Source organism: Mesocricetus auratus, unplaced genomic scaffold, assembly GCF_017639785.1.
Source record: "Mesocricetus auratus isolate SY011 unplaced genomic scaffold, BCM_Maur_2.0 Super-Scaffold_6723, whole genome shotgun sequence".
Classification (NCBI taxonomy): domain Eukaryota; kingdom Metazoa; phylum Chordata; class Mammalia; order Rodentia; family Cricetidae; genus Mesocricetus; species Mesocricetus auratus.
The window spans coordinates 3121048-3146362 of NW_024429183.1; the positions used below are offsets into that span (position 1 = coordinate 3121048).

Consider the following 25315-nt stretch of genomic DNA (forward strand, 5'->3'; position numbering starts at 1 on the left):
CAGAAACTTCCAGAAGGGTGCTACCAGTGCAATCTCCTTCCTCCATGGCCTCCCACACTTCACACAGCCTGGGCTCACTGAAACCCAACCAGCCCTCTGACTGAACAGCACACATTGTCCACTATGCTCTCCAGGGTCTTTGACACATCAGTCCCATTCTCCAGACATTTCTGTCATTGTCTTGGGGACAAAAACCAAAACAAACAAAAATACAAAAAACAAACCCCCTAAATCCTTAAAAGTCTCAGTCCATTATTCCTTTAAAGTCCTCCCTTAAGAATCCTCAAAGCCATAGTGACTCATGCCTGTACTCCCATCACTCAGGAGGCTGAGGCAGGGGATTGCCATGAGCTCAAAGTCTAGGCTACAAAATCATATCCTGTCTTTTTTTTTAAATCAAAATAAAAAAAATTCTGGAATCAATCTAATGAAAATTATATTCGAGAGTGGTTTTTAAAAACAAAAAAAGAGATATCAATTTTATGAAAGAGTAATTTACTTTAATAAAGGATGATATCAACACTTTAAATGGATACAAAAATAAATATTTGGATTACATTTTGTGCATTAGCACTCACTGAGGCAGGAGGTGACGTGTGACAAGTGGCCAGCAAATAGGTTGTCCTAGCTTCAGAAGGGATGTTCCTGGCTTTGGTCGAGGGGGAAAAGCCATCCCCAGGTTCTGTTTGCAGGTGTCACATACTCTGGCGACCGTATCTGTTGAGCTGGCCCACCTCCATCACCTTCACACAACAGCCACGAAGTTCTCCGTGTTCTTCGACTTTTCGGGTTGTAAGGCATGGCCTGCCGAGCCCTTTGTTGGCAGGGACTGTCTTTCGAACCCTCATGCTTTCCCCCACTTCTCAGAACGACAGCCCTGCCCCTCACTGTGGAATGCTGAGCACATTAGGAGGGACCCAAGCTGGTTATAAAGGAAAACAGATGGAGGAAGCCTCTCCTGTGCCCAGACAGGCATGGAAGGGAGAGGGTGCTCTCTACACCCACATGTGCTGGCTTGGCACCAGCACCTGCTGTGCACTGACAGCCACACTAAATCCTTGGCAGTGGCTCACTCCCACAGAAAGCAGCTCTGGAGGCACCCCAGCCCATGATTTAAATTACGTAGATACTAGACTGGACAGCCAGATTGGGGGCACAAACGGGCTTCAGTCGCCGAGCCATGCCCTAAGTTTTCCACCCTGGCTTCTGCTCAGCATGCTACAGGTGAGCATTCTGTTCTGCGATATGTAGGACATGTACCTTTCTCTGGTATGTGGGTGGGCACTTCCTAGAGCACCCATCCTAGCGTGCAATCTGGACACTGATTTTCACTGGGTCTTAGGACCAGGTGTGGAATGGGACACTAGAAGGGAGAGATGCCTATGGATGGGTCCTCTCCATAGTTCCTGGTCCTACCATGGTCCACACAAACCCCTGCTAATACAGAGCCATGTGAATTGATGAGCCGTAACCAAAATTCATATGACGTTCACAAGCAGTGTCTACACTCATATTTATAATCTGCCCATTTTACAGGAAAGGTCCAAAGTAGGGCATGTGAAAACACAAATATTGTTTAAAAAGTGAAAACCATTTAGAAAGGAGACAGAGGCTACCCGGGACCACCTCATTATAGAAGTTTTTTTGTTTTGTTTTCTTTTGTTTTTTTTTTAAAGTGTATCAACGTATTTTCTCAGCCTTCTGGCCAAAAACAAAAAGAAAAGGGCTAAACAGTAAAAAGATGCATTGTGTACAATCAAGCAGAGGAAGTCAGAAATCTCTACCTTCGGCCAGAGAAGGACAAAGGTGACTCTATTGCCACAGACTAATTTAAACTGTCAAAGTGACTTCAACATGCAGAAAGAACAACCATTAATGGTAAAGGGAAAAGTCGGGAAACCAATGTTTTAATCGCAGGTTCTAGCCACAGCCCCTGCAAACTTCCGGTATCTGCCTGGGCAGGAGCATGTCCATCTCTGGGCTTCTGGAGGCCCCATGGAGGACACTGCCCACCCTAGCCAGGGGGGGTACCATCCTATCAGAATCCTGTCAGGCACAGAATTGTGAAGCTTGAGCCTCGGACAAGTGCCCAGGGTGAGGCTTAGACGGTGATCTGCTGATTTTCTCTGAAAAAGGGTCTCTGGTGTGAGGCACAAATATCTGGGAGCATCCTCAAGGTGTGGTCTAGCGGGGGCTCTTCCAGGGCTGGCATCAGGGAACCAACACCACAGCTCTTGCCCGCCTCCTCCACCAGCTGCCTGGCATACAGCTGCTCCACCTGCAAGGGCCATGTGCGAAGTCAGAAAAGAGGTGGGAAGAGAACGGGGCCTTCCTCCACCCCACCACAGGCCCTCTGATCCCCTCAGTGACAAGAAGGAGCCAGACAGACGGCACTTCTGAACGCTGCTGAGTGTTCTCCCAGGACTGCTCTGATCATAATCAAATAAGGGCCTACAAAACTGTAATCTGTCACTTAGACCTTAGGGCCACTGGACAGATGAAGATTTTCTGAAGAGGAAGGAACAGGGGAAGGGAGGAAGGGAAAGCAGGAGAAAGGGAGGAAAACACAGACGAAGATAGTCCCAACACAGGAAGACAAAATGCAGAGATGATAAGACCCCTTTGCGGTCTTGTTCTCTCGCCTCGGCCCTGGTCACAAAGGTGGGATTAGCAGCCCTTGCTGTCTCTTCTCACCCTGGGATAAAGTTGGCCCCATATAAATGAGGGTGAGGATGCCTGGGCACAGGACAGACGCCACTAGCTCTCACCTGCACCAGAATGAGTTTGGAGCGCAAGGGCGCTGTGTCCGGAAACTCCTCCCCGAAGCACAGCACCACCCTGCTATCAGGAAGGCGACTCTGGGTGGCGTAGAATTGCTGCAGTTCTGGAAGAATGCGAAGCCAGTGAGCCTCTGAGCGGTAGTCAGGGTCCGGGATAGGTTGCAGAACTTGGAAGGGAGCCACCTGCAGCCCACAGGCTGAGGACTAGACACACTAAATCGTGCCACCTCCCCAAGGACCCTGCCAAGGTAAACGAGCTGAGTTTGGGCTGGTTGAGGCCCTGGACTCTGCATTTCTAAGCAGTTCCAAGGCTGCTCAGGGAGAATGTGCAGGTCAGGCTTCAAAAGGTTCCCCATTGCCAAAGCCCTCAACCCCTGCAAGAGTGAACTTCGTCCACGATGGAGGTGGGATCATGGGTGGGTGTGAACGTTAGGGCCAGGGCAGCCAGGAGACTCAGTACTGACCTCTGAAGAACTGGTTGGTGTCAAAGACCTGCACCACCTCATCCCGCTCCAGCTTGTTGGGACGGCCCTTGCACACCACGGCATTGCCACTGCAGAACACGCGGCCCTGGCACAGCCGCTTCACGAACACACCCTTGCGGTTGCTGTGCAAGAGCACACCGCGCTCCAGGTGTCCAAACAGCTTCCGGGTCACCTGCCTCTGCCGCTCGCTGGGGATGGTGTCGGCTGTTGGGAAGCACACCGGCTCCAGGCCATCGGGCCCATACAGTTTGGGAAGCCCTGGCTGGCTCAGGGATAGGCGGCAGCCCTCAGGGCAGGTGGTGGTAGCCTGGCCCACGGGCTTGCCCCCATAGTAGAAGCTGATCAACATCTGGGAGAAGGCTGTTGGGGAGGACAACACAAGGCAGTCAGGGGCTGGCAGAGGGGGAGCCCCAGGTTCTCCTTCCCAAAGGCTCTATCCCCCCTTCCAAGTGCTGCTTGCTTGTAATCCCAGCACCTGAGTAGCAGAGGAAGACCAACACCAGGGGCTGACTGGCCAGCCAGTCTCTCCTGCTTGGTAAGATCCAAGCCAATGGGAGACCCTGTCTCAAAAAATAAGATGGACAGTGCCCAAGAAATGATACCTAACACTGGCCTCTGGTATACACACACACCTATGAACACACACATATGAATATGCATTCATATATGCATGCATCTATACACACATAAGCACAACACGTGAACATGCCTTCATGCACACAAGATCTAGTAAAGCCTGGGAACCGCACCAAGTTCAAGCCATGCAGGCATAGCCTATGTTATTTCTCATGAAGTGCTCTGTGGCTCTGGTTCCTTTGTCACCCTGGACTCAGTGGCCTACGTTCACGATGGGAAGAAATACCACCTGTGAAGGTATGATCATCACAATATCATCTTCACAACACATGGTGACCTGGGATTCCCCGGATTCAGGTTGAAACCCTCTGTAAAATGCTGCACACAGCCTGTCCTCTAGAAAGACCTGGAAGTGCTGTCCTTGGGAGCTACACAGGAGGGAGCTGTGACAGGCTACACCTCCACCATCCCTTCACTCTGTCAGCTAAAGACCCAGAGAGCAGTTCAGTGTGGGATGCTGGCCTCACACATGCAAAGTCCTGGGTTACAGCCTCAGCACCACAAATGTAAACTAATCAAATAAATACAATTTAAAAGAAAAAGAAAAGCTTCATTTTGGCACCAACAGACCATAATAGTCCCAACACTCTTTTTGGAGGAAGACTTTGAACTTGAGCCATGAGGCTGGAAATTTACCAACTCTGTAGTTTGCTTTTGTTGACTTTCATTTGCTTCCACCTCTGGCTTCCTGTATAACAGGTGGTGCTGGTGTCCTCTTACAGGCACAGCGTTCCAGATAAACAGACATAGTGGAAAGACAAGACAAGTGGGACCACAGGAGCTGGGGAAACATGGTCCACAAATAAGTCCCCTGAGACTGTGCACCACAAACCCTGGTCTGCAAGGATTGTAACAGGAACTGAGACAATGCAGAGAGAGGCCCCGCAGTCCCTGACTGACAGCCAGTGCGGAGGTGGGGCTCCCATGACGGGAGCTAGGGAAACCCTGAGCTACTGCAGGAGTGAAGAGAACACTCCAGAGCTGTGGGACGCGGGAGATGCTGTCAACTGCTTCAAACAGAATTTTCCACCAATAGCAGCCTTATGCTTCCTCAGCTTCTCACCACACCAGCCCAGGCTTCGCTCTGGAGCCACAGAAGCTGATAGCCCCCAAACCTCTAGTGTCCTAGAGCTGTACAGTCACCAGGACCCTGGGCCTGGGTGCCAGGGCTAACCCTGCTGCACATGTGGAATCCTCAGACCCTTCCATCAGTTAGAGCGCCCACCACTGTCCGCAGACTTCATTGTTCCCTGCTGCAGTTACGTGGTGTGAGAGAGTCACCTGAGTCAGCTGTTTTGGTTCAGGTCACCAAGTTCACATTTGGGGAAACTGAGGCCCAAATTAGCTTGGTCAGCAGTTAGGTGGCAGTACTAGTGTCCGTATTCCTTACTCCCTGTACTCCCCACCAGCCATGTGAGTGCCCTCTGTGTCTGCATCACCAACAAACTGACACATCCCCTCTGAGCCCTGGCACAATTCAGGAATGCATTCCAAGTGAATGGAGCTCCCAGCATTGCATCTGCCTCTCACACTGTGTCCTGTGCCACACCGTGCCTTCTGTCCACTATGTTCCCCGTGTCCACTCTGTACCCTGTGCTCACACGGCATCCTGTGTCCACTATGCAACCTGTGCTCACACTGTGGTCACCCCCAGGAACGGCAAAATGTCTCAGAGATATGCAGACAGGACTGGCTCAGCGACCCCACGCCTTCTCACTTTGGAGAAGGGATGGGTGGAAGGAGCGTGGGTGACAAGCTGCCACACCTCACAAGTGACAAGTGCAGATGCAGAGGAGAAGCAGTTGGCCAATGCTCTCCATGCTGCAATGCAAGTCTAAGAATCCAGATGCAGCCTAAGCCTGCTTCAGATGCATCCACAGAGAACACCAGGAGCTCACCCCATGGGTGATCCCAGGCCCACCATTAATATCATAAAATCAGGATCAGCACTATCATCTACACCATCAGCACCATCTACACCATCAGCACCATGTATACCATCAGCACCATCTACATCAGCAGCATCAACTTCAGTACAGAATTCCAGCACTGCTTCCTTACAACTGTGTGACTTGAGGCAAGGGACTTCACCCTTCTGTGTCTGCTTTTCATCAACAAGGTAGAGGTGGCAATAGCACCAGCTTTGTGGGGGGCTTTTGTGAGACCACAGGAGCTGGGGAAACATGGTCCACAAATAAGTCCCCTGAGACCGTGCACCACAAACCCTGGTCTGCAAGGATTGTAACAGGAACTGAGACAGGTGCTTTGGGCCCATCCACACATTGAACCCCTGCCATGTATTACAGGTCACTGCAGCCATTTTGCAGATGAGGAAGGGAGGCTGAGGAGAGGAAGGTGCAGGCCCTGCCAGTCCAGCTGTTCTGTGAGGAGCCTGGTCTTGCTCCCCACAGCAGGAAGGCTCTGGCTCACTCTGAAATGCTAAGACAAGTCAAAAAGCCTTTGACCCATTCATTGGATACACACAGGCTGGGAACGAACCGGCAGCCTCGGGAGGGCGGATAGCAGGGGGCACTGAGAGAGACTTGGGGGTGGACGCAAATAAGGAGAGGTGGCTCCCGCCCTAGCACTCCAAAGCCTAAGGCAAGAGGATTGAGAGTCATAACCATCCCAGGCTATACATTAAGACTGCCTCAAAAAACAAAAAAGTTTTAACAGCCAGACCTCTAGATTTTTCTGATAAGTACGAAGTCCATCCTAGCCAGATCTGAAGGCCCAGAACACTGGTTACCACGGGGAGGCAGCTACCACGCATGGGGTAGCCCTTAAGGCCAAGGCTCTCCACAGTGCGCCACAATCTCCCTGCTGTTCCTCTCCACCCATCTCACTCTCTGGTGTGTCTGTAGTCAGGAAACCAGGAGCCCTGCCTGTGGCTTATCTACAGAGACAGGGTTTGTGACCTGGATTCTGGAAGAGGAGCTCAGAGTATAGGTTCCCAGCAGTGGCCGGGGACTCCTTGCTTTCCTCACATATGCTGAGACAGCTCTTCATGGCTCAAGGACACTTCCTCTTAACAGCCTAACTTTACCTCTCACTCAGATGGCCAGAGGTCTGGACCCAGCCAACATGGTCCCCAGAATGCACTGGTCAGCAGATTGCAAGGGCCACAACCCAAGACTGACAAGGCCAAAGGCTCAGCCCATGACCCCGGGCCTCCTGTGAGTGGGTTAAGATGGCTTTGAGAACAGGCTGGGAGGCAGCTGCCTTTGGAAACCTGAACAAGCTAGAGTCTCTATGTATGGCCAGATCTAGAAGGACCCCAGCACACAGGCAGGTACTAGATAGAGCATCATTTCCTTTGTATTTTTCTTACTTGGTGAGCACCTGCCTCTGCCCCCATGATGGTCCCCAGGGCATGCTTCTTCCTGAGCTCTACTGAGTCTGCCATGAAACCAGACAATATGGTGGCTCCTGGGAATGTACAGAGATGCCACTCGTCCCACAGCAAGCAGCAGTGAGGATGGGACACCAGGAGCAAGATCCCCACTCTGGGGCCTATCAGCCTCACCACCCAGAACCTGTGAAATGGGAAATAACCTATCCCCGTAACCTAGAGGAGGTTGGAGGCATGGGTGGAAAAGAGCCCACAAGAGTGTCAGACTTAACCCTGGCACCCAAAATTGCACTGCAAACACCCCCCCCACCATCATCACCATTACCGTCATTACTAGCATCATCACCATAAGCGCCTTCAGCACCATCACTATCAGAATTGTCAGCATTATTACCATCACTACTAATCAGAACTACTAGCACCAGCACCATCACACCATTAACACCATCATCACCATCACCATTAGCACCATAACCAACAGCATCGTCAGTGCCAGTACCATCCCACCATCAGAAGCATTGCCTGTGAAAACAGCTTTTTTCTGGAAACACCTCTTGCCTTCAGAAATTGAACTTTTGCAGTTAATAGGCCCTGCAACAAGGTTAATATTTGCCTTGAGACGTCCATCCATCTCCCTACTGGGTTCTGTCTGTTTAACCTGCCTTTAAGAAAACAATGTAACCAACCTTACTATGCCTTGGATTTTCCATGCAATCAGCTTTTACAATCCATGCTAAATAATAGCTTTAATCTTAAATGATGTACTCCTCCATGACCACACCCCAGAATAGTGTGCATGCTGTGGTAATCATTTGCTGAAAGCAGCCATAAGATTAAAAGCAACCTTAAACAAAACAAATATCCCATAAGTGTTAGAAGCAAAATGAGGACAAAAATTAATAACATATCAGCTATTCTGGGTCAGCTGGGGTCAGCAAAGTAACTTCTTCCCTTGTAAAACTCTGTTCAAAATCTCTGTTTAAAAAAAAAAGAATCCCTCAGTCTTTTCACATGCTGTGTTTTCTGTGCCTTAAATAAACACACAGCAAAGCACTTCATTAGGGACAGAGAGGCATCAGACCCACACAACAGAGAGACAAAGTAACGCAGACCACAGACAACAAGACAATCAGAAGACACATAGAGAGAAGTGGAGAATTCAAAGATCCACAACATCACCATCAGTATCATCTGCAGCAGCAGCAGCATCACCCATACACTGAGCACCATCAGTATCATCACCATAGCCATCAGTGCCATCAGCATCAGGACAACCATCATCATACCTCTCACTATGGAGTTGGAGGTGAGAGGAGGTCAAAGACCCTGCACAAGTGACACTGAACAGCCATATCCCTACTAGACAGTGTTAGTGACGGTGTAGCACATGAGATTCTCACAGTATTTCACACATGAGGAACTTGATGCTTCAAAAGGCCAAAGCAGCAGGGCAGCCTACATTCTCTTCTGCACCGCTGCCTCTGAAGATCCTCTGGGCTGACTATGGCCACCTCAGGGAGGTGTTCAACAAAGCTGGGCCACTTGCCTGCTCCCAAATCACACAGAATGAAGAGGAGGAAGCAGTCCTCAAAGCCTACCCCCAGGCCACTCTTGTCCATGGGACCTCATGACCCCACCCAGATCATGAGACTATTTTCAAACAAAGACTGTGCCATGCCCACCCATGCAGAACACCCTGGTACCTGAATGATGTGTGTCATAAGCGGCATACCCGGTCACCAGTGGCAGGCCTATAGGCAGAGAAAAGAAAGTATATTCTCACCTGAGCTGGTTCTATGAGCAGGGAGTGACCCAAATGTACCTTAGGTATAGATGGGACACCGATGATGGTGGTGTTGATGCCAATGGGCAGATCCCACTCTATATGAGCTCGCAGGCTCACAAACACATAAACCCACCAGGGTAAAGGGTTTTCTCAGCGCTCTGGGATCCTGTCCTTGTGCCAGCAATCCACAGGATCATGCCCCCTTCCTACCACAAAGGCCTGGCCCAAATGCCACTGGACTACACACAACAACCAGGGCTTGTCTCATGTGGGCCTGGGATCCCAAGCAGCTTTCCCAAAAGCATCGCTCAACACAGGGCCCCTTGCAAGACACTAACACCCACAGCCTAGAAACCGCATAGGCCTGCAGAGCCAACTAAGACCTTCTGGCAGCTCCTATTTTAGCAGGAAAGAGGCAAAGGAGGAAGCCAAGGTGCCTATGAGCCATAGAATTTGCTCTCACACTGTAGTAGAGGACCAGGTGAATGATCCTCTAAACATCTACAGCCTGTGTATACCCACCAGATGCTAACAAAAGTGTGAGTCCCTCATTTAACTTTCTAATTCCACTAAGCAGGTACTGGTATCCCCAATTTATGGTTGAGTAAATGGAGGCACCACCAAGACATGCAACTGCCCAATGTGGTTCCAAGCTATTGCCCTGACTGGGCTCTCTTCTCTCTAGAAGCTCAGGGTCACTCTGGGTCTGGGAATGTCCTGAATGTCTGAACAGAACAGCAAACCTAATGACGAGCTGGGAAAGAGAAGCAGGGTGGCCGAGAGCTGTTGCCTTTCTTGAGTCTTGGGGATTTCAGCAGACTCCTTCTCTCAACTTCCTGGGGGTATGGGAGGAGAGTGGTCATGCATAGCTACCTGTTATAGACCAAGATACTTGTGCCTCCCTGGGAGGCTACAGCTTGGCTAACTCGGTTCATGCTAAATTTTTCACCCATCTGGACTCAGTGACCTTCCACAGGACATAGAGCCTAACAGTGTCAAGTACCCTCAACTATAACACAAAGTGCCTAATGGCTGGCAGTGCTGGCCACCCACACTCACCCGCACTGGGTTGCTGGACCCACCAGTCAGGAAGGACCTGGCTCCTGCTGGCCTCTGGTGGGGATGGGCTCCTTTTGGTCAAACCCATGTATTCATCCACAGAAGGCTGCAGGATCAGGTGACAGAAAATAACGGTTGAGTGACAGGTCTCCAGCACAGCCCTCCCCTAAGCCCATGTTTGTAAAACCCAATATCAGATAAACAACTAAAGCCACCTTTATCTCATGAGACAGAACCTGAACTTCACTTTGCAATTCATAAGACCCCAGACTACAAACCCACCGGGCTGGCAGTCTAGCCAGGATTGTCAAGGATACAAAAAGCTCCAGTCTTTTGATACCAGGAGACTTCATGCATTCCAGGTGAGCACTGGGTCACTAGTTAGTCCCCAGCCCAATCAGTGGATCCCAATGGTCTCAGTCATCCAATTCCAATGGCCCATTCAGGAATAAACTTTGTGTGTTAAAAAACAAGCCATATAGATGCCATGAGAACCAATTGGATGACCAGAAGTAATGGAGAAGGTCATGTTCTATTTCTGAAGCTGGGCTGAGAAGCAAGGTTAACACCACATGGTGACTTTCAAAGCCACTATTCAACATGTTTAAGTAAACTTGGAGCTTAACAAAGCTTTGTTGGAGGCCCACAGGAGGAATCAGGACACGCAAGGCCTGACCAGTACAAGGAGGCTGGCCTGGGGAAGCGGCCAGAGAGTCCCTCACTCTGCCTCTTCAGGTAGGAGTGTCACATCCCTGGAGAGCCTAAGGCTCTCAAAGCCTGTGAGGGGTAAAAGTGATGTCTGCCCCTCCCGGGGAGATGTCTGGGAGGTCCCACTCACCTCTTTGATCAGCTCATCAATCTCAGAGCGACCACACTCCATCTCCGTGACATCACTCATGCAGCCTGCAGGTGCCACGCCCAGCTTGCCTATGGGAAAGGGGATGGACACCATGACCCAGGGCAGCCAAGCATTGCAACCTTTTTTAAAATGCTGAATTAAGGAAATAGAAGTGGTGAGTGTCCTCACTGGTTCTGACTAGCAGCTGCTAGAAAGTTTGGGAAAGACTCAGCAGAGCCTTCTCATGGCCCGGTCATCTGATCAGCCAAGTCAAAAGAGAGAAGTGGGTGCTGGGGGTTGTAAACACCAGGCTTTTAAAGGACAAGGACCAGACTTTGCTTTCTTCCTTCTATCTGAGATCTGCCTGGCACATTTTATAGCAGACATTCACTGCCTACATATTGAAGATAAGTTTGCTAGTCCAGGTATTTGAAAACATCCAGAGACTTACTGGAAAATATCCTGGCAGATGGGGAGTCAGGCATCAGGAAATCTTTTTGTTCTCTCCAAATATGCATGTGTGTATGTGCACACCTCTGCCACATGGTAAAGTCACGTATGTGCCCTGTTTCACAGCCTCCACGTGCCTCCCAGCGAACCCAATGCTTTTATCTGCTAGCATATGGGTCCACATGGCTTCTGGCCCACTTTGTACCTCTTCCCTGATCAGAATTCGCCTTGGAAGGTTAGTCTCTATGAGAGACAGCTTGATCAAAACCCATGACAGAACCCCCCAATCCCAGGGACCTGTACAGTCTCCCTACTGTTTCATGCACATGCAGGGATTCACTTAGAAGCCATTGCTGGAGCAAGCAGAGAGCAAGAAGGGCCCCCAGAGAGGCTGGCAAATCACTCAAGTTCATAGTACAGTATACCAGAACAAACAGTATGCAAATGCTGTGTTCCTCTGCTCAAGAGCCTGCTGCTCCTTCACCCCCAACACTGCAGGTGATGGGACTCCACCCACGCTATAAACAAGTCAGGGTCATCTACCCGGTCAAGCCTGGCTGATCCTGGGGGCACCAAGAGAAACTTCCCTATTGCTTCAAATCACTGTGAAGACAGTCTAGAGCAGGCAGTAATTAAAGCTGTTTGATGCCGTTCGACCTTCCATAGGCAGCACAGAATGGACCAGGCCCCAGGAGCCATGAGCCTCTTCTAAGAAAGGTCACTGTGTAAGCCTTACCATTGTCAGCTGTTAGGGCTCTGAGTGAATGAAACCAGATATCCATCTGCAGGTGACTAGACTACAAGTGACCAGATCGTACAACACTGCCAACCTCAGTGGTACCACCTGTACCAGTCAAGCATCAGTTGGCTCAGCTTCCTCTTTGGGGGATTTTTGTTTTGCTTTTGAGACAGGCTGGCTTTAAGGATGCAAACCTCCTGCCTTGGCCTCCTGAGTCCTGGGACCACACACACACACACACACACACACACACACACACACACACACACACACACACCAACACACTTCCGTTCCCTAACAGACTAAATATATCAGTGCTTCATATTCTGACAGGCTTTGTCACCATATCAGTTCCCTGGTGTGTGACATACATTCTGACAACAGCTCACTGTGTATATGTTTAAGTCAAGATTTTTACTTTTTAAAAAGTTGCATGCCTGCTGTTTAATAACCCCACCAAAGGATGAGGGCAAACCCAGAATCTGTGTTCAGTCCTAAGAACTGTTGCACAGTTTTGGCTGTTACCAGACTGCTGTTAAGTTTCCAAAGAAAAAGTCACAACTCCACAATATTCTTACGTGCATGTGAAGTGAGTAGTGTGAAAACCAAGGCTTTCAAAGAACCTCACAAACTCATGACGGAGATTAAACATCTCTGATTCTGCACAGGACATGAGTTTAAAAGGATTCTGAGGTTAGCACTGAGCTCAGTACATTCTGATTGATTAGTGATGTCTGACCACAGCACAGGCATATGCAGTGTGGCAGGTTTGTGCTGTCCCTACTTTCATTCCTTTACAGGTGCTTTTAGGATTTCACTGCTGGAAGATACCTCAGGAATGATGTTATCCCTGAGAGCAGTCACACACCACGGCCATCAGTAAGGTTACTGCTGCAGTCTTGTCTAACTGGTGAACGTTTCACCCAGCTCTGAGACCCAAGCCTTCCTTGCCCACTAGATCTTCCCCAGCCTCCTCTGTAAACTTCTAGAAAGCAAAAGGGAATTCTGCATCATATGCTATGTTATGGCAGAGCTTCACACCTATTCAGGGGAGTTTACACTGAGCTCCAGGGGCTCTGCTAGGCTCCTGCTCTGAGCCATGACCCAGAATGCTCTGAGCCATGACCCAGACTACCCTTCCCGGCCTCCATGTGGCCACTCCCTCTGCAGGAAGCTGCCACTTGACAGCACATGGCTTGTGAGGTCAGCAGACCAGCTCCCTGTGTCTGCTTATACAAGAAAGAACAACTTTGTTTAGCTAAACCAGGCACCCAAACCCTGTGGGTGGCATGCCTGCTCTGTGGAGACCAAGGGCTCATCGGGGCAGAAGGGAGAAGTTGAGGGAGGGTCCTGGAAGGCTTCCTGGACCCAACAGATAGTTACATTTTTGCTCTTCCTCGGGGACAATTCTGTAAACTTTATATGGTTCGGAAATGTCCAGCTGGGATCGATCAGTCACTTCCTCAAAGTCTGGGCTCTTGTTCAAAGCACAGCGTAACCTCGTCTTCCACGTGGCCGGCTCCGCTTTGTCCCCCTCTTTAAACTTCCCTTTAAAAACTGCCCAGGCCTGAAGAAAGAAAGAGAAACACAGTAAAAACAGAGGGACACAAACCACAGAGTTCAACATGAAGACAAGACTGCACACCCCAACTCCCCAGAGACTTTCTTGGCCATCAACCCTTGTTCAAGGTCAGCACTCAATGGGGCTCCAGGAAGACCACTTTGTCTACTGTATCCGAACAGACCAGAGCAACTCTCAGCAAAGCCAGAATTTGAACCCAGGCCCCAGGCTGCCCACACCCTAGGATGCATCTCTGGCAAAGTCCTCCTCTGGCTTGAGGTCATGAAGCTTAAAGAGGAAGGTGTGCATGGCTTCACTAGAATGGTCAAAACAAAGACTTTTTTCAAATAAAGCCCTGAGCATAAAAAAGGAACATATGAAAAAGTCTGAATATGATCACAGGTCTTTCCTTTTAATAGAAAGTTTGTTTTGCATTTTTTGCATGATTCTGGCCATTTAAAAAGCAACAAATTGTTCACCCTGTTAAGTGTCTCTGTTTTCTAAATAGTTTTATTTTAATAGTTAACTTTTCTGATCTGCCCAAAGCTTATGATCTAAGCATAGACCAAAAATTCAAAGCAGAGGCTCAGTCAATACAGTGCTTGCCATGCAAACGTGTTCAAATCCCCAATACCCACAGAAAAAGCTGGGTATGTGTGCCTATGATCCAAGCAATGGGGACATGATGACAGAAGAATCCCTAAGGCTCACTGGCAGCCAATCTAGCCTAATCTGTGAGCGTCAGGTCCTTTGCCTGGAAGGTGACAGACACAGACACCCCACATGGACCTCTGGCTTCCAAAGGCACATACCCAGCACACATGCACAGTTCCGGGGAACAGCACACATGCACAGTTCCGGGAAACACTTAGGTTCCAGGTCAGTGCTCTCTGAACTATCGACTCCAGATACTGTATCTCGGCTCAGCAAGAGCTGGAAGAACATTCCTACCACTGAGCCTGAGTGGACACTTCCTCTCTGATGTAGTTGCAAACTCACTTATAGAAGTATTTTTTAAGTAGATGTTTTCCAACTCTGGCCTTTATTACAAACTGCACTGATGGCCACATACTGACTTGTGAACTGTTGTGAATTCAAAATCAGAAAAGAACAACTGGCAGGCTGTAACAGTGATTCAGGGTTGTAATTGCTAGAAGGTTCTGCCTCTTTGCCTCTGATGCTGAGCGTGGTCCCCACAGTGAGGACCATCCTACACACTGCCTAAAGCATTTTCCAGCAGTATCTCCCCATGGATATAGCAATCCAGAACATCTACCATGGGAGTGAAGACCGCCTCTCTAAATCACTGAGTGAACCCACACTCCAGTGGCACCTGAGGAGGCACAGAGGCCACAGCAGCATCCCAGTCACACAGGGGAACTGCGGTGCCTCAACAGAGCTGACCTGTCCATTCCTTCATTCTGTGTGCATGCTTCCTCTGTGAGGAAGGCCTGGAGTCCCAACCATCAAATCAGACTCCATGGTCAAGAAGTATTCTGAGATACACTGGGAATGTACCTCAGCACCATATAAACCAGGTATGGTGGCCCATATCAGTAATCTGAGCCTTTGGGAGGTAGAGGCAGGAGGATCAGGAGTTCAAGGTCATCCTCCGCTACGTAGCCAGTTTGAGATCGGTCTGAACTTTGTAAGACCCAGACTCAAAATAGAATAAGATAAAAAGTATTCCCATGTCTTCCTTCAAGGCCCTCTGTGCATTGGGTAACTAAGTGAGACCTATCACCAGCAGGGCAAGGCCTTCTGTGCATTGGGTAACTAAGTGAGACCTATCACCAGCAGGGCCCAGGGAATCTCAGCCCTTGCCTGATTGATGTAAGCTCAGTGTCTTTTTCATTCTCCATCTGTGGTCTACACAGGAAGCAGGCCTCAAGACAGTGCCTGCAGATAGCACTGGGCTTTCTGGTATAATCCCTTTCCCCAGTAGAAAAGCAAGCATATACTTTTTCCTTAACACCTACATTTTTTAAAGGCTTAATTGTCTGAGAATAGAATGTTTCCTACTTAGCCAAAAAGTCCCTAAGATGGCTCTAATGACCCAAGGTCTCAATGCAGAGTCCTTTCAACAGCCAAGATGCATTTGGCTGATGATGCAGAGACACCCCAGCCCACACAGAAGAGCTTAGAAAAGCCCCTCTCTGCTCTGTGCCTCCCAGGCTGTCCCTCCCTCCCCACCCCTGCTCGCCTCCCCATCTGGTGGGCACCCGTTTGTCTCCCACCATTCCTGCCGAGATTGTTGTCTCATTTCAGATTGCCACACAGAGCGACTGCGTAACCAACGGAAACATCGGGAATCTTGCGCATTCTTCTCAATGCTGTTGAAACGGCTTGCTGGCCGTGAGGAATATTGCATAAGATACATAAATCTGGGGCTTTATTTCAGGACTTCTGGTTTGCTGAAGCAGGGAACTGGCTGAAGAGAGACCTGTTATCTCCTGCAACAAGTGAGACCCCTGGTCCAGTACTCTACCCTTTCTCTGGAAGAATCATGATGGCCTTTCTGCCAATACCCTGTGCCTCAGGTTCAGTGTCAATGCTAGTCATCACCAGCTCATTTCAAGGTTCTCATTTCAAAGGGGAGGCTGTGCCCCAGAGTGCAGCATCCAGGACAGTGTTGGCAGTGCAAGTCTCTGCAGACTATGCTGCCACTTGATCACGGTCTTTAGTCAGCTTCTGGTCCTCGGCAGTTCAATCCTCCCCACACCCAGCTCCCCAGAACACAAGAGAACTAAAGGCTCTGGGTCAGACCACCAAAGCGCAGCTGCTCAGTAAAGTTTGGGCTGACCACCACCTACGGCTCTGAAATTTCCAGAGTAGAATGTAGATCCCTAGGACCTTAGAAACACCCCTAGGTGACTATGACAACCCACAGGGGATCTCCTGACCCAACCTGCCTACAGAGCTGGATTGGGCTGATCCTTAGGGAGAAATCACCCTACTTCTCAGTACGATAAAGGGTTAAGACCTCAAACCACCTGATCCCAGATGCTGGCTATATCACACAGGGGTTATGAAACCCTGGAGAAGCCACCTCTCTTCTCAGTGCCACTACAGAATGCAAACAGGTTTACCACCTGCCACACAGGAGGAGATGAGAAAAAAGAACAGTTCAAGCTGACTCTCACCGCAGCTGCCTGGCCTGCCCTCAGTGGTAGCGCTTACTCCTCTCAGAAAGGGAACCACCAAGTACAGGCTCAGGATGCCCTTCGAACCCTGACCCAGAAGCAATGATGGAAGGCTGTCACCCTCCTAGCTGGCCCTGTCATGCCAAGGAATCACACGTGGAAGGAGTAAAGCCTGAAGCCTTCCTTGGAGCACTGAGCAGAGTCTGGCAGTACATCGAGGCAAAGGGGTGCAAGCAGGTGGGAACAGCACACTTGACTTCATGGGGGAGCATACCAGATCCAAGCACTCCTCAATCAGTGTTTCCCTTAAAACACTGGGTTAATTGTTTAGTCATCAGGACGCTCCTAAGTACCTCCAGAACCAGAGCGAAATCAGAAACCACCGCGTGGGGACTCAGGGGCCTTTACCTTGAAGATGGAAGCATCCACTTCCTGATTGTAATCCTGTTTGCCAGCATGCTTCCAAGGGATACGGAACATACTCTTCTCGTCATTTTCCCATATCAGCCCCGGGTACATACTGCTGTCAATCTGCTCAATCAGCCACTGCCGGAGCCGACGCCCGCCATTCCGGTCACACATCCTTGGAACGAAACAAATCTTTTAGTAGATCAAACGTGACAACATGAGTCACAATGACCCCAAAACTGACAGGAAGATCAGAGATCCACACAAAGGTGCTGACTTGGGAGAAATCTGGGCCAGTGCCAAGAGAAAACAGTGGTGCCCTATGACCCTAAACCTAAATGAAAACTGAAAGCCTGAAGGATCCAGAGCTGCCTGTCCAAAGATGTGCCCCACCCACAGCTCTGGCTGTGAGTTCCAGCTCTCCCCTGACCTCCCATTCCAGACACTGAGGCACCTACTGGGACGAAGTCGCTCTCATATAATGCTGAACCTTGCTATGAGCTGCCCACTGCTCTGAGAATGAGTCTAACTACTGCTGTCCAGGGGGCTGTTGTCCCTGGCAGACTTTGACCCCAGCACCACCTGAGAAAGAGGACACCCTCAAGGCTACCTCTTACAGGTGTCCTTTCCTAGTTGGAGTGGTAACAAGAATAAAAAAGAGTATAGAGTCATATTCCCCCTGGGAATAAGTCATGTTCCAGCTGGGTGACCCGAAAGCCATTTGGCCTTGGAGTGTTAGGGATTCAGTTTAGGTGACATGTGTAAAGTACCTGCATCAGGGCCCGTGCCCTAGAGGACTCCGTCAGTAACACAGATCCTCAGGGACTCTTGTGACCAACCCTAGAGGAGAGCAAAGGGACAGTTCAAAGCCAACTCAAGGGCTCTGTTTCCAGGCCCTACCGTCTCCAGACATCTAATGGCAGCACCCTTGGACATTCTCACCAGCACTGTCGGGTAGCTTTCCCTGCAGCCTGGGGAAAGAAAAAATTGTGCCCAGAGACTTGCAGCCAGAGTTTACTAGAACAGCCTGGAAATCCCCAAGGCAGTTGGACAGACGCCCACCTCAAAAACTAGAACACAGCATTTCTAGTCTTCCAATTAAAAATGTGACCTCTTTGGACAGGAAAGAAAGAAGTTATCAGCAATGAGGAGACATGATGTCCCCAAGAACCTGGTCACATCCAGAGCCAGCATGTCCCACAAAGCAAAACGGTAGTCAGGATTGCTGGTAAGAGGCATACAGGTCACAAACTCCAGGCCACACTGCACATGGCAGGGGCTTCGAGAAAGCAGGCAGGTCCTGAGAAAGGGAGCTCAGATCTCTCCAGGGCTGCCTCTGGCTTTACCACCCAACACCCCCAGCTGCCACCTGTGAGCTTGGAAATGGATGAGGGCTGAAGTGGAGTTGGCGCTGTCCAGTTTTTGTTTTTATTTTTGAAACAGGGTCACATATCCCAAGCTGATCTCCAACTCCCTCGGTAGCTGAAGATGGCTGTGAACTCCTGATCCTCCTGACTCCACTCCCCGCTTCACGGGGCTAAACCCAGAACTTGTGCACGCTAAAGACAAGTGCTCTTGCCGCCTGCGCCACATCCCAAGCACTTTGGCTGGGAAACCCTGACCTCACAAGGGCTCTGCTCTTCACCTTGGGAAGCCATTTGATCCTCAGTCTGAGGACCCTCAGCAGAAAAGCAGGGGAAGAGGGGAAATCTCAAGAAACCCAGAATTCTAAGGCCACTGTGCTGAGGAGAGAAATAAAATGCCACCAGGTACTCCCCAAAAAACAAGTAGGGTGCTGGCTCCCACAGCTTGTTCTAGGGAAGAGGAAACTCCCAACATGACCATATCTTTTGTTGATGAGTGTGGGCAGGAGCAGGGGGGTGGGGGGCTCAGGATACAACAGAGGGACTGGTGTTTGAGATATGCCAATTAAAAGACATCTCAACTTCTCCCCTGGAGATGGATTTGTAAACCACAGCCCCTGGCACCTAAGCCTCCTGAAATCTAAAGAGAATTTGCTGGCAGGGCTGAAGCTTTCCCCAGAAAAGGAACTTTCTCTTCAGGGCTCCTCAGATGACCAACACCCCAGAATGTGAAGGGCCCCTGTCTTAGAGGGTGACAGAGAAAGGAGAGGTCACTGAAAGCAAAGGTTAGAATCCTCTCACCCAGCCTCCTCTTCACTCAAAAGAGGAGAAACTTGGAGGGACAGTCATCCCCTGGGCACAACACAAACTGTCAGCACTGTGCCCAGCTCTCAGAGGTAACAAAAGTCACATCTGGGTTCCTGCTCTCCGCACACGGACAACCAACCTTCCTATTCCCTTTGCAGTCACGTCCGAGGTCCCGGGCAGGCAGAGCCTGGCCCTCTTACAGCTATGGACAGTAATGATTTATAAACACGCTCACATGATTATAGCTTCCTCTTCTTGATTTTGATGTAGCATTCCCTCTCTTGGCCCAGATCTGTCTAGAGTTAACCCATGGCCAGAGCAATGTGTGAGGGGCCAGGCTTCTCACAAAGCAGGTGACAGCAGGTCTGGAGGCTTACCCAACACAGATGTCAGCATCTGCACCAGCCGTGTGTAACAGGGCTCACCCCACACCGTCTCCTTCATTCAGCTCTGGACACCACTCTGGCTACCACTAAGCGGAAACTCATCACAGCCATTTCTCTTTCTGTCCCCAAGCTTCCTCAAGCCACTGAATCACTCCCAGATCTTCGTGAAGAAGCCTGCCATAGCTTAAAAGAACAAACCTAGAATTGTCATCTAACTGCTCTTATCTTTGGCTTTAAAAGAAAAAGTGGGGATCATTGGGCATGGTGGTTCAGTCTGAAATCTTAACTCTCGGGAAGATACGGCAGGAGGAGGATCATCAGGTTTTCCAAACGAGGTTGGGCTACGTAGTGAAACCCTGTCTCAAAACAAACAACAGCAGCAGCAAAAGGCAAGCTACAGGAAACAATTTCAAAATTCTAGAATATTTATAGCTAGTTTCTAATTAGTTTCTACACCACCACCCCCAATCCTTCAGCTGTGGCTAAGTATCCCTTCTCACCAGGAAAAGTCTGCGCTACGGCCTGGAGCCAAGCTCACAGCAAACCGGTCCTGGGAGCTGTGACCCACATGACTTTCCTGACCGAGCCAGCTGGGGCGCAGTCAGAGAAGTCCAGCATCACTGGGCAATCGGACCACCACTAGTCAAAATCAAAGCCTGTTGGCCCCTGGGCGAGCCCACTCGCTTGCTTTGGATAGTTGACTCTTGGTAACAGGGCTGCTGCGCGGAAATTGGCAGGTCTTACAAAAATACAGAGGGTCACTATTTCTCTTCATCATGAAGTTGCCCACCAGGCAAATTTTAAGGCAAAGGTGGGGGTGGGGGGCTATTGTAGTGGTTACTGTAAGCAGCCAGCAGGAGCAGGCACCTGCTAACGTGCTGCACACTTCTTCTGAGAGCGATTGGGAGAGACACAACCCCGGCCCTCGCGCCCTCCCAGCCTCGTCCTACCTGCTGCCAGTTCCCACGCTGCCCGCGCCTCGGCGACCGGCCGCCGGCTACTGGGGCGAAGCACGCGCCCCTTTAAGCGGGGCGAGGGCGGGTTCCGTGCGCGGAGCGACGGTCGCGCAAGCCAATGGAGTGCGGGAGGGGTGCTGGCGTCGCCCAATCAGCGCGGCTCGCCAGGTCCGCCTTCTCTGAAGCACTCGCCTTTCCGAGAAATCACTTCTGCGCTTCCCAGCGCCCCATTGAGCCCCTTTTCTCTCTTTATCCCGGGGGCGGCGCGGGAGGGGGCTGCCCCAAGGATGGCTTGGGGGACTGGGGCGTCTGCCCAAGGTCAAGGTGGCTGGTGCTGCACAGGTCACCCTTGGGGTATGGCTCAGGCTCCAGGGCGCTCCTGTCTAGAGCACGTGTCCGGAGGCGCCGTGGGTGGCACCTGCCTGGGTTGGAGTTGCAGAGCAAAGGCCGGTCCCAGAGCTGCGTGATGGACGACAGCTACCTTCCACCGGCCCTAGTGGAAGGAGGATGACCACCTGAAGCTGCCCTGGGGACACGGGAAACCTGGGGTGTTGCACGCGTTGGGGCTGGGATGCCCCCCAGGAAGGCTCTGCTGCATCCCTTCCCTTGTGCTCCAAGTGATGTCAGGAACGCAGCCAGCGCCTGTTCCCAGCCTGAATAGTACGTGAGGGTGTGGAGCCTTAAGTGAGGTAATCGACTTTTATTGCCTGCTGCCAATCACACACCTGTGGCCACGTCTACCAAACTCATTCATCTGGCTTTTCAAAGACAGAAAAACGTTGGAACCAGGACAAGAACTTTTTTAAATTGGTCCCCAAATACAAGAAACGCACGGCTAATAAGTAAATACAAATTCAAATAAGGATTTCCCAAACAGAGCCTCCTAACTCTAATTTATCCTGATGAGCATTTTAGTATACCTGAAGGGCATTTGTGAGATACATTGTCACTTGTTAATTCACTGATAAATATTGTCCAAAAGTCAAGAGTCAAGTGGAGTTCCCTGGGGTCAAAGAATTTGAAATGAAAATTATTTTTCAAAGCTCAAATTCTTAGCACTGGAGAGGGAGGGAAGGAGGAAGGCAGGCAGGCAGATCTCTGTGAGTTCAAAGCTAACCCAGTCTTCAAAGAGAGTTCCAGGACAGCCTCCAAACTTACAGAGAAACCCTGTCTCAGGGGAAAAAAAAACCTCAAATTCTTTAAGAGAAGTGTGGAAGAGTTTTAATGTGTTTTCTGTGGTGAAGGGCAGAGCCCAGAAATCAGAGACCTGAGGAAGATTCCTACAAAAGACCCCCATGTACATTTATACTCCTATCTTTTTTCAAATATGCCCCTTATAAGCTTATGCAGATTTTCCTACATACAAATGTTGTCAGGGGTACAAAGTTCAAAGGAGCACCCTATGTCTTAGCAAAGGTAGAAGGAGCTAAGGGAAGTCAGTCCCAGAATGTGGCCCTGGCAGCAGGTGTCACTGTACACGCTGTAGGACATCAGCCTAGCCTGCCTGACAACTGTCCTGACACCATGTGTGCTCAGGGGGAGCCGCTGCCTAGTCTGCTCTTGCTAAGTGTCTTCAAAGACGTCTGAAATATATCCCCTGAAAGCACAGGTCTCAGACTTAACAGAACCCAAGCCAGCAATGTGCACTGACTATGCTTGCACATTGACAGGGTCTTTGCAGGTGGAGCCATGAAGATGGTGTCTCGGGTGAGTCACATGTAAATTTCCTACATGCCAGAGATGGCCACTCAGGAGAGATTCGGTGTAGAATCTTGCCTGTCAGAGCTTCCTGGGAGACAGAGGGACCTTGGAAGATGAGGCATAGGCATATCTCTAGAGGTTGGGCTAGGTCATAACACTACATAGGAGAAGCATCTGCAGGGCCTAACTCAGGAGAGGAGCCCCCCAAAGTGTTCTGGGAGAGGCCATCACCACCTCCCAGCTCCTCCAGGGGAGGCAGCTGAACATGTCTTCTAGACCCAGAGGGCACACCGTCCCGGTGAGACCTTCTCCCTGCTACACACAGGTTACCTAGGCCTCTTCTGAGGGTCCTTGGCATGAGTATTCTCACCAAATCTGTCTTTCCCTGTCTGTCTCTCTGTCTCTGTCTCTCTTGTCTCTGTCTCTCTCTGTCTGTCTGTCTTTCTCTCTCTCTACACACACATACACACACACACACACTAAATAAAAATACTAAAATATGAACTGGAATTCAGAGTGTGGGAGGAGGCAAGGCTGAGGAGGTAATATGTGCTCAAGAAAGAGCACCTAAGTCAGAGGTGGTAGGGCATGCCTGACATCTCAGCACCCAGGAAGCTAAGGCAAGAGCATCAGGTGTAGTGACATATTATTTTTGATTTATTAAAGATTGCCTGAGGAGTCAGACAAACAAAGTAAGCCTCAAGCTATAGAAATCAGGCAGTGGTAACACACACCTTTAATCCCAGCAGCCAGAAGCTAAGAGGTGGTGGTACACGCCCTTAATCCTAGGACTCAAGATTAAGAGGAGATGGATCTCTCAGAGTTCAAGGCCACCCAGGGATACACGAAATTGAATCAGTCTGAAAGAGTAACGGAACACACACTTTTAATCCCAGCACTAAAGAGGTATAAGAGAAGCAGGATCTTTTATTCAGTATGAGGCATCTGTTCTCCAGTCACACTGAGGAGAAGCAGCAGTTTGCGACTTGGTGAAGAGCTGGTACATGGATCAACCCTTTCAGCCTGAGCTAGAGGAGAGAGCTAGTGGCTCGGTGCTTTGCTTTCCTGATCTTCAGCTTGAACCCCAATATCAGTTTCTGGGTCTTTTTTTATGCGTTACAATCAGGAGTTCATGTTCAGCCTGAGCTACACATTGAGCCTCTGTCTCAAAAAGAAAAAGAAGGGACTTTTTTTTTTTTTTTGGTTTTTCGAGACAGGGTTTCTCTCTGTTTTGGAGGCTGTCCTGGAACTTGCTCTGTAGACCAGGCCTGTCTCGAACTCACAGAGATCCGCCTGCCTCTGCCTCCTGAGTGCTGGGATTAAAGGTGAGCTCCACCAACACCCGGCAAGAAGGGACTTCTATTCAGAATACTTTTCAAAATCCCTGTAAATCAATAAGAAAAAGACAAACTGAGCTTGGATACAGCTCTGTGGTAGAGCCCTGGGTTCCAGAGTCAGCACCATGAAAGAATGATAACTTCCATATTAACCAGCACATGCTAATTCCTCCACTTCCCAAGAAGAATTCCTGACTCTGTGGACCTTCTCTCTGGCCAGATCCCAGAAACCAGTTCATGTTTGTTTGAACACTCCTTCCTCAGAGCACTGTAGGCTCAGCAGTGCCCAGGCTGTTGCAGGATTAATCACCCTGGCTACAGAAGCTTTCTTTGACATTGGTTGCTGAAGAGTCCGTGACCATTGTTTCTGTCTCTAGTGCAGTCACTGTGCAACCATGGTTTATCCCCTCCAGCCCAGGAAAGCGTTCAGGATTTTTTTTCCAAGATTTGCATAAAGATGACCAACTATGGGATCATTAATGGTCTCCAATATCTTCATGAGGAGAGGGACACAAAACAAATGCCAATTTTGTGTTGATCCCTCTTACTGGAGTTTCAGCATTAAATGGGCTTTATTTTCTAAGCCCTGAATGCATAGGCTTGTCTCCAGCAAGCAAGCAGGAAGGAACAGAGGGGGGAGGGATAAAAAGGGAAAGGAGAGAAAGAGAAGTAGGGGAGAAAGGGAGAGGAAGAAAAAGGGCTAAACAGCCACGACGTCCTAAGAATAGCCTAGAAACCTGGTGAAAATGGTCAAAATTGCACCCAGTGGAGCACAGATTAAAGCTGGAAACAAGGTGATGCTGCTCACTCCCCAGGAGGACTAGAATCATGAAGTGACAGCTCGGATGCTGGGGAAGGTGTCCAGTGATAGAACTGGCATTCCTCACTGGCACTTTGGCACCGGTGGAACCTCCAGGCAAGCCAGCTTCTAGACACACCCTAGAGAAGTGAAGGCAGGAAGCCCACAAAGTCTGCGTACAGCTGCATTCACACACCTAACCCTAACCCATAGCTCAGCTGGCAAAGCTCTTACCCACACACAAAGTCCTGGATTTGGTGCCCAGCACCGAGTAAGCCAGGCATGCTGTAATCCTCGAAGTCAGGCGACAGAGGCAGGAAGATCACAAGTTCAAGGTCACACCTAGTAATATCAATGAGTTCAAGGCCAGGCTTATATGCAAGACCTTGTCAAAAAAAAAAAAACACAGTCTTTAGGGAGAAAAAGTTTCTGGAATCAGAGTCAGCACAAACACTGTGGTGGTTTGAATAAGAATGGCCCCCAGAGGTCACCAGGGGGTGGTTATTTGAAAGGAATAGAAGGATTAGGAGGTGTAGCCTTGCCGGAGAAAGTGTGTCAAGGGAGGTGGATTTGAGGTTTCAAAAGCTCACCCCAGGCCCAAAGTCTCTCTCCCTCTCTGCCTACAGATGAGGATGTAGTACTCTCAGTTACTGCTCCAGTATCTACCCGTGTGCCACCATGCTTCCCGCCATGATGATAACCAAGCTTCCTTCTATAAGAGTTGCCTT

At 49.8% G+C, this 25315-nt stretch overlaps 1 protein-coding gene across 2 annotated transcripts; it reads right to left on the reverse strand.

Annotated features, from left to right (window-relative positions):
- Positions 1 to 478: 478 nt before the first annotated feature.
- On the reverse strand, positions 479 to 20825 carry Irf8 (interferon regulatory factor 8). 2 transcript variants are annotated; one of them, XM_013115719.3, is made up of 10 exons: positions 20745 to 20810; positions 18008 to 18077; positions 17238 to 17412; positions 13509 to 13692; positions 10937 to 11025; positions 10099 to 10204; positions 8957 to 9004; positions 3245 to 3625; positions 2769 to 2884; positions 479 to 2278 (listed from the first exon to the last, which is right to left on the reverse strand). In XM_013115719.3, the coding sequence occupies exons 3-10, from the start codon at positions 17409 to 17411 to the stop codon at positions 2102 to 2104; spliced, it is 1275 nt and encodes a 424-aa protein (XP_012971173.1). In that variant the 5' UTR covers position 17412; positions 18008 to 18077; positions 20745 to 20810; the 3' UTR covers positions 479 to 2101. The 2 variants fall into 2 exon arrangements, with proteins under 2 accessions (XP_012971173.1, XP_005073161.1); XM_005073104.4 differs by lacking the exon at positions 18008 to 18077 and having other exon boundaries at positions 20745 to 20825.
- Positions 20826 to 25315: the final 4490 nt, after the last annotated feature.

What these genes read in the sequence shown, in the direction of transcription:
- Irf8 (XM_005073104.4), bottom strand. Translation starts at nt 17,411, where the DNA reads ATGTGTGACCGGAATGGCGGGCGTCGGCTCCGGCAGTGGCTGATTGAG. An exon ending in TTATGACACACATCATTCAG is followed by an intron (nt 3,626 to 8,956) that starts GTACCAGGGTGT and finishes CCTCCCCAACAG; the next exon opens with CCTTCTCCCAGATGTTGATC. An exon ending in CACCAACCAGTTCTTCAGAG is followed by an intron (nt 2,885 to 3,244) that starts GTCAGTACTGAG and finishes GCATTCTTCCAG; the next exon opens with AACTGCAGCAATTCTACGCC.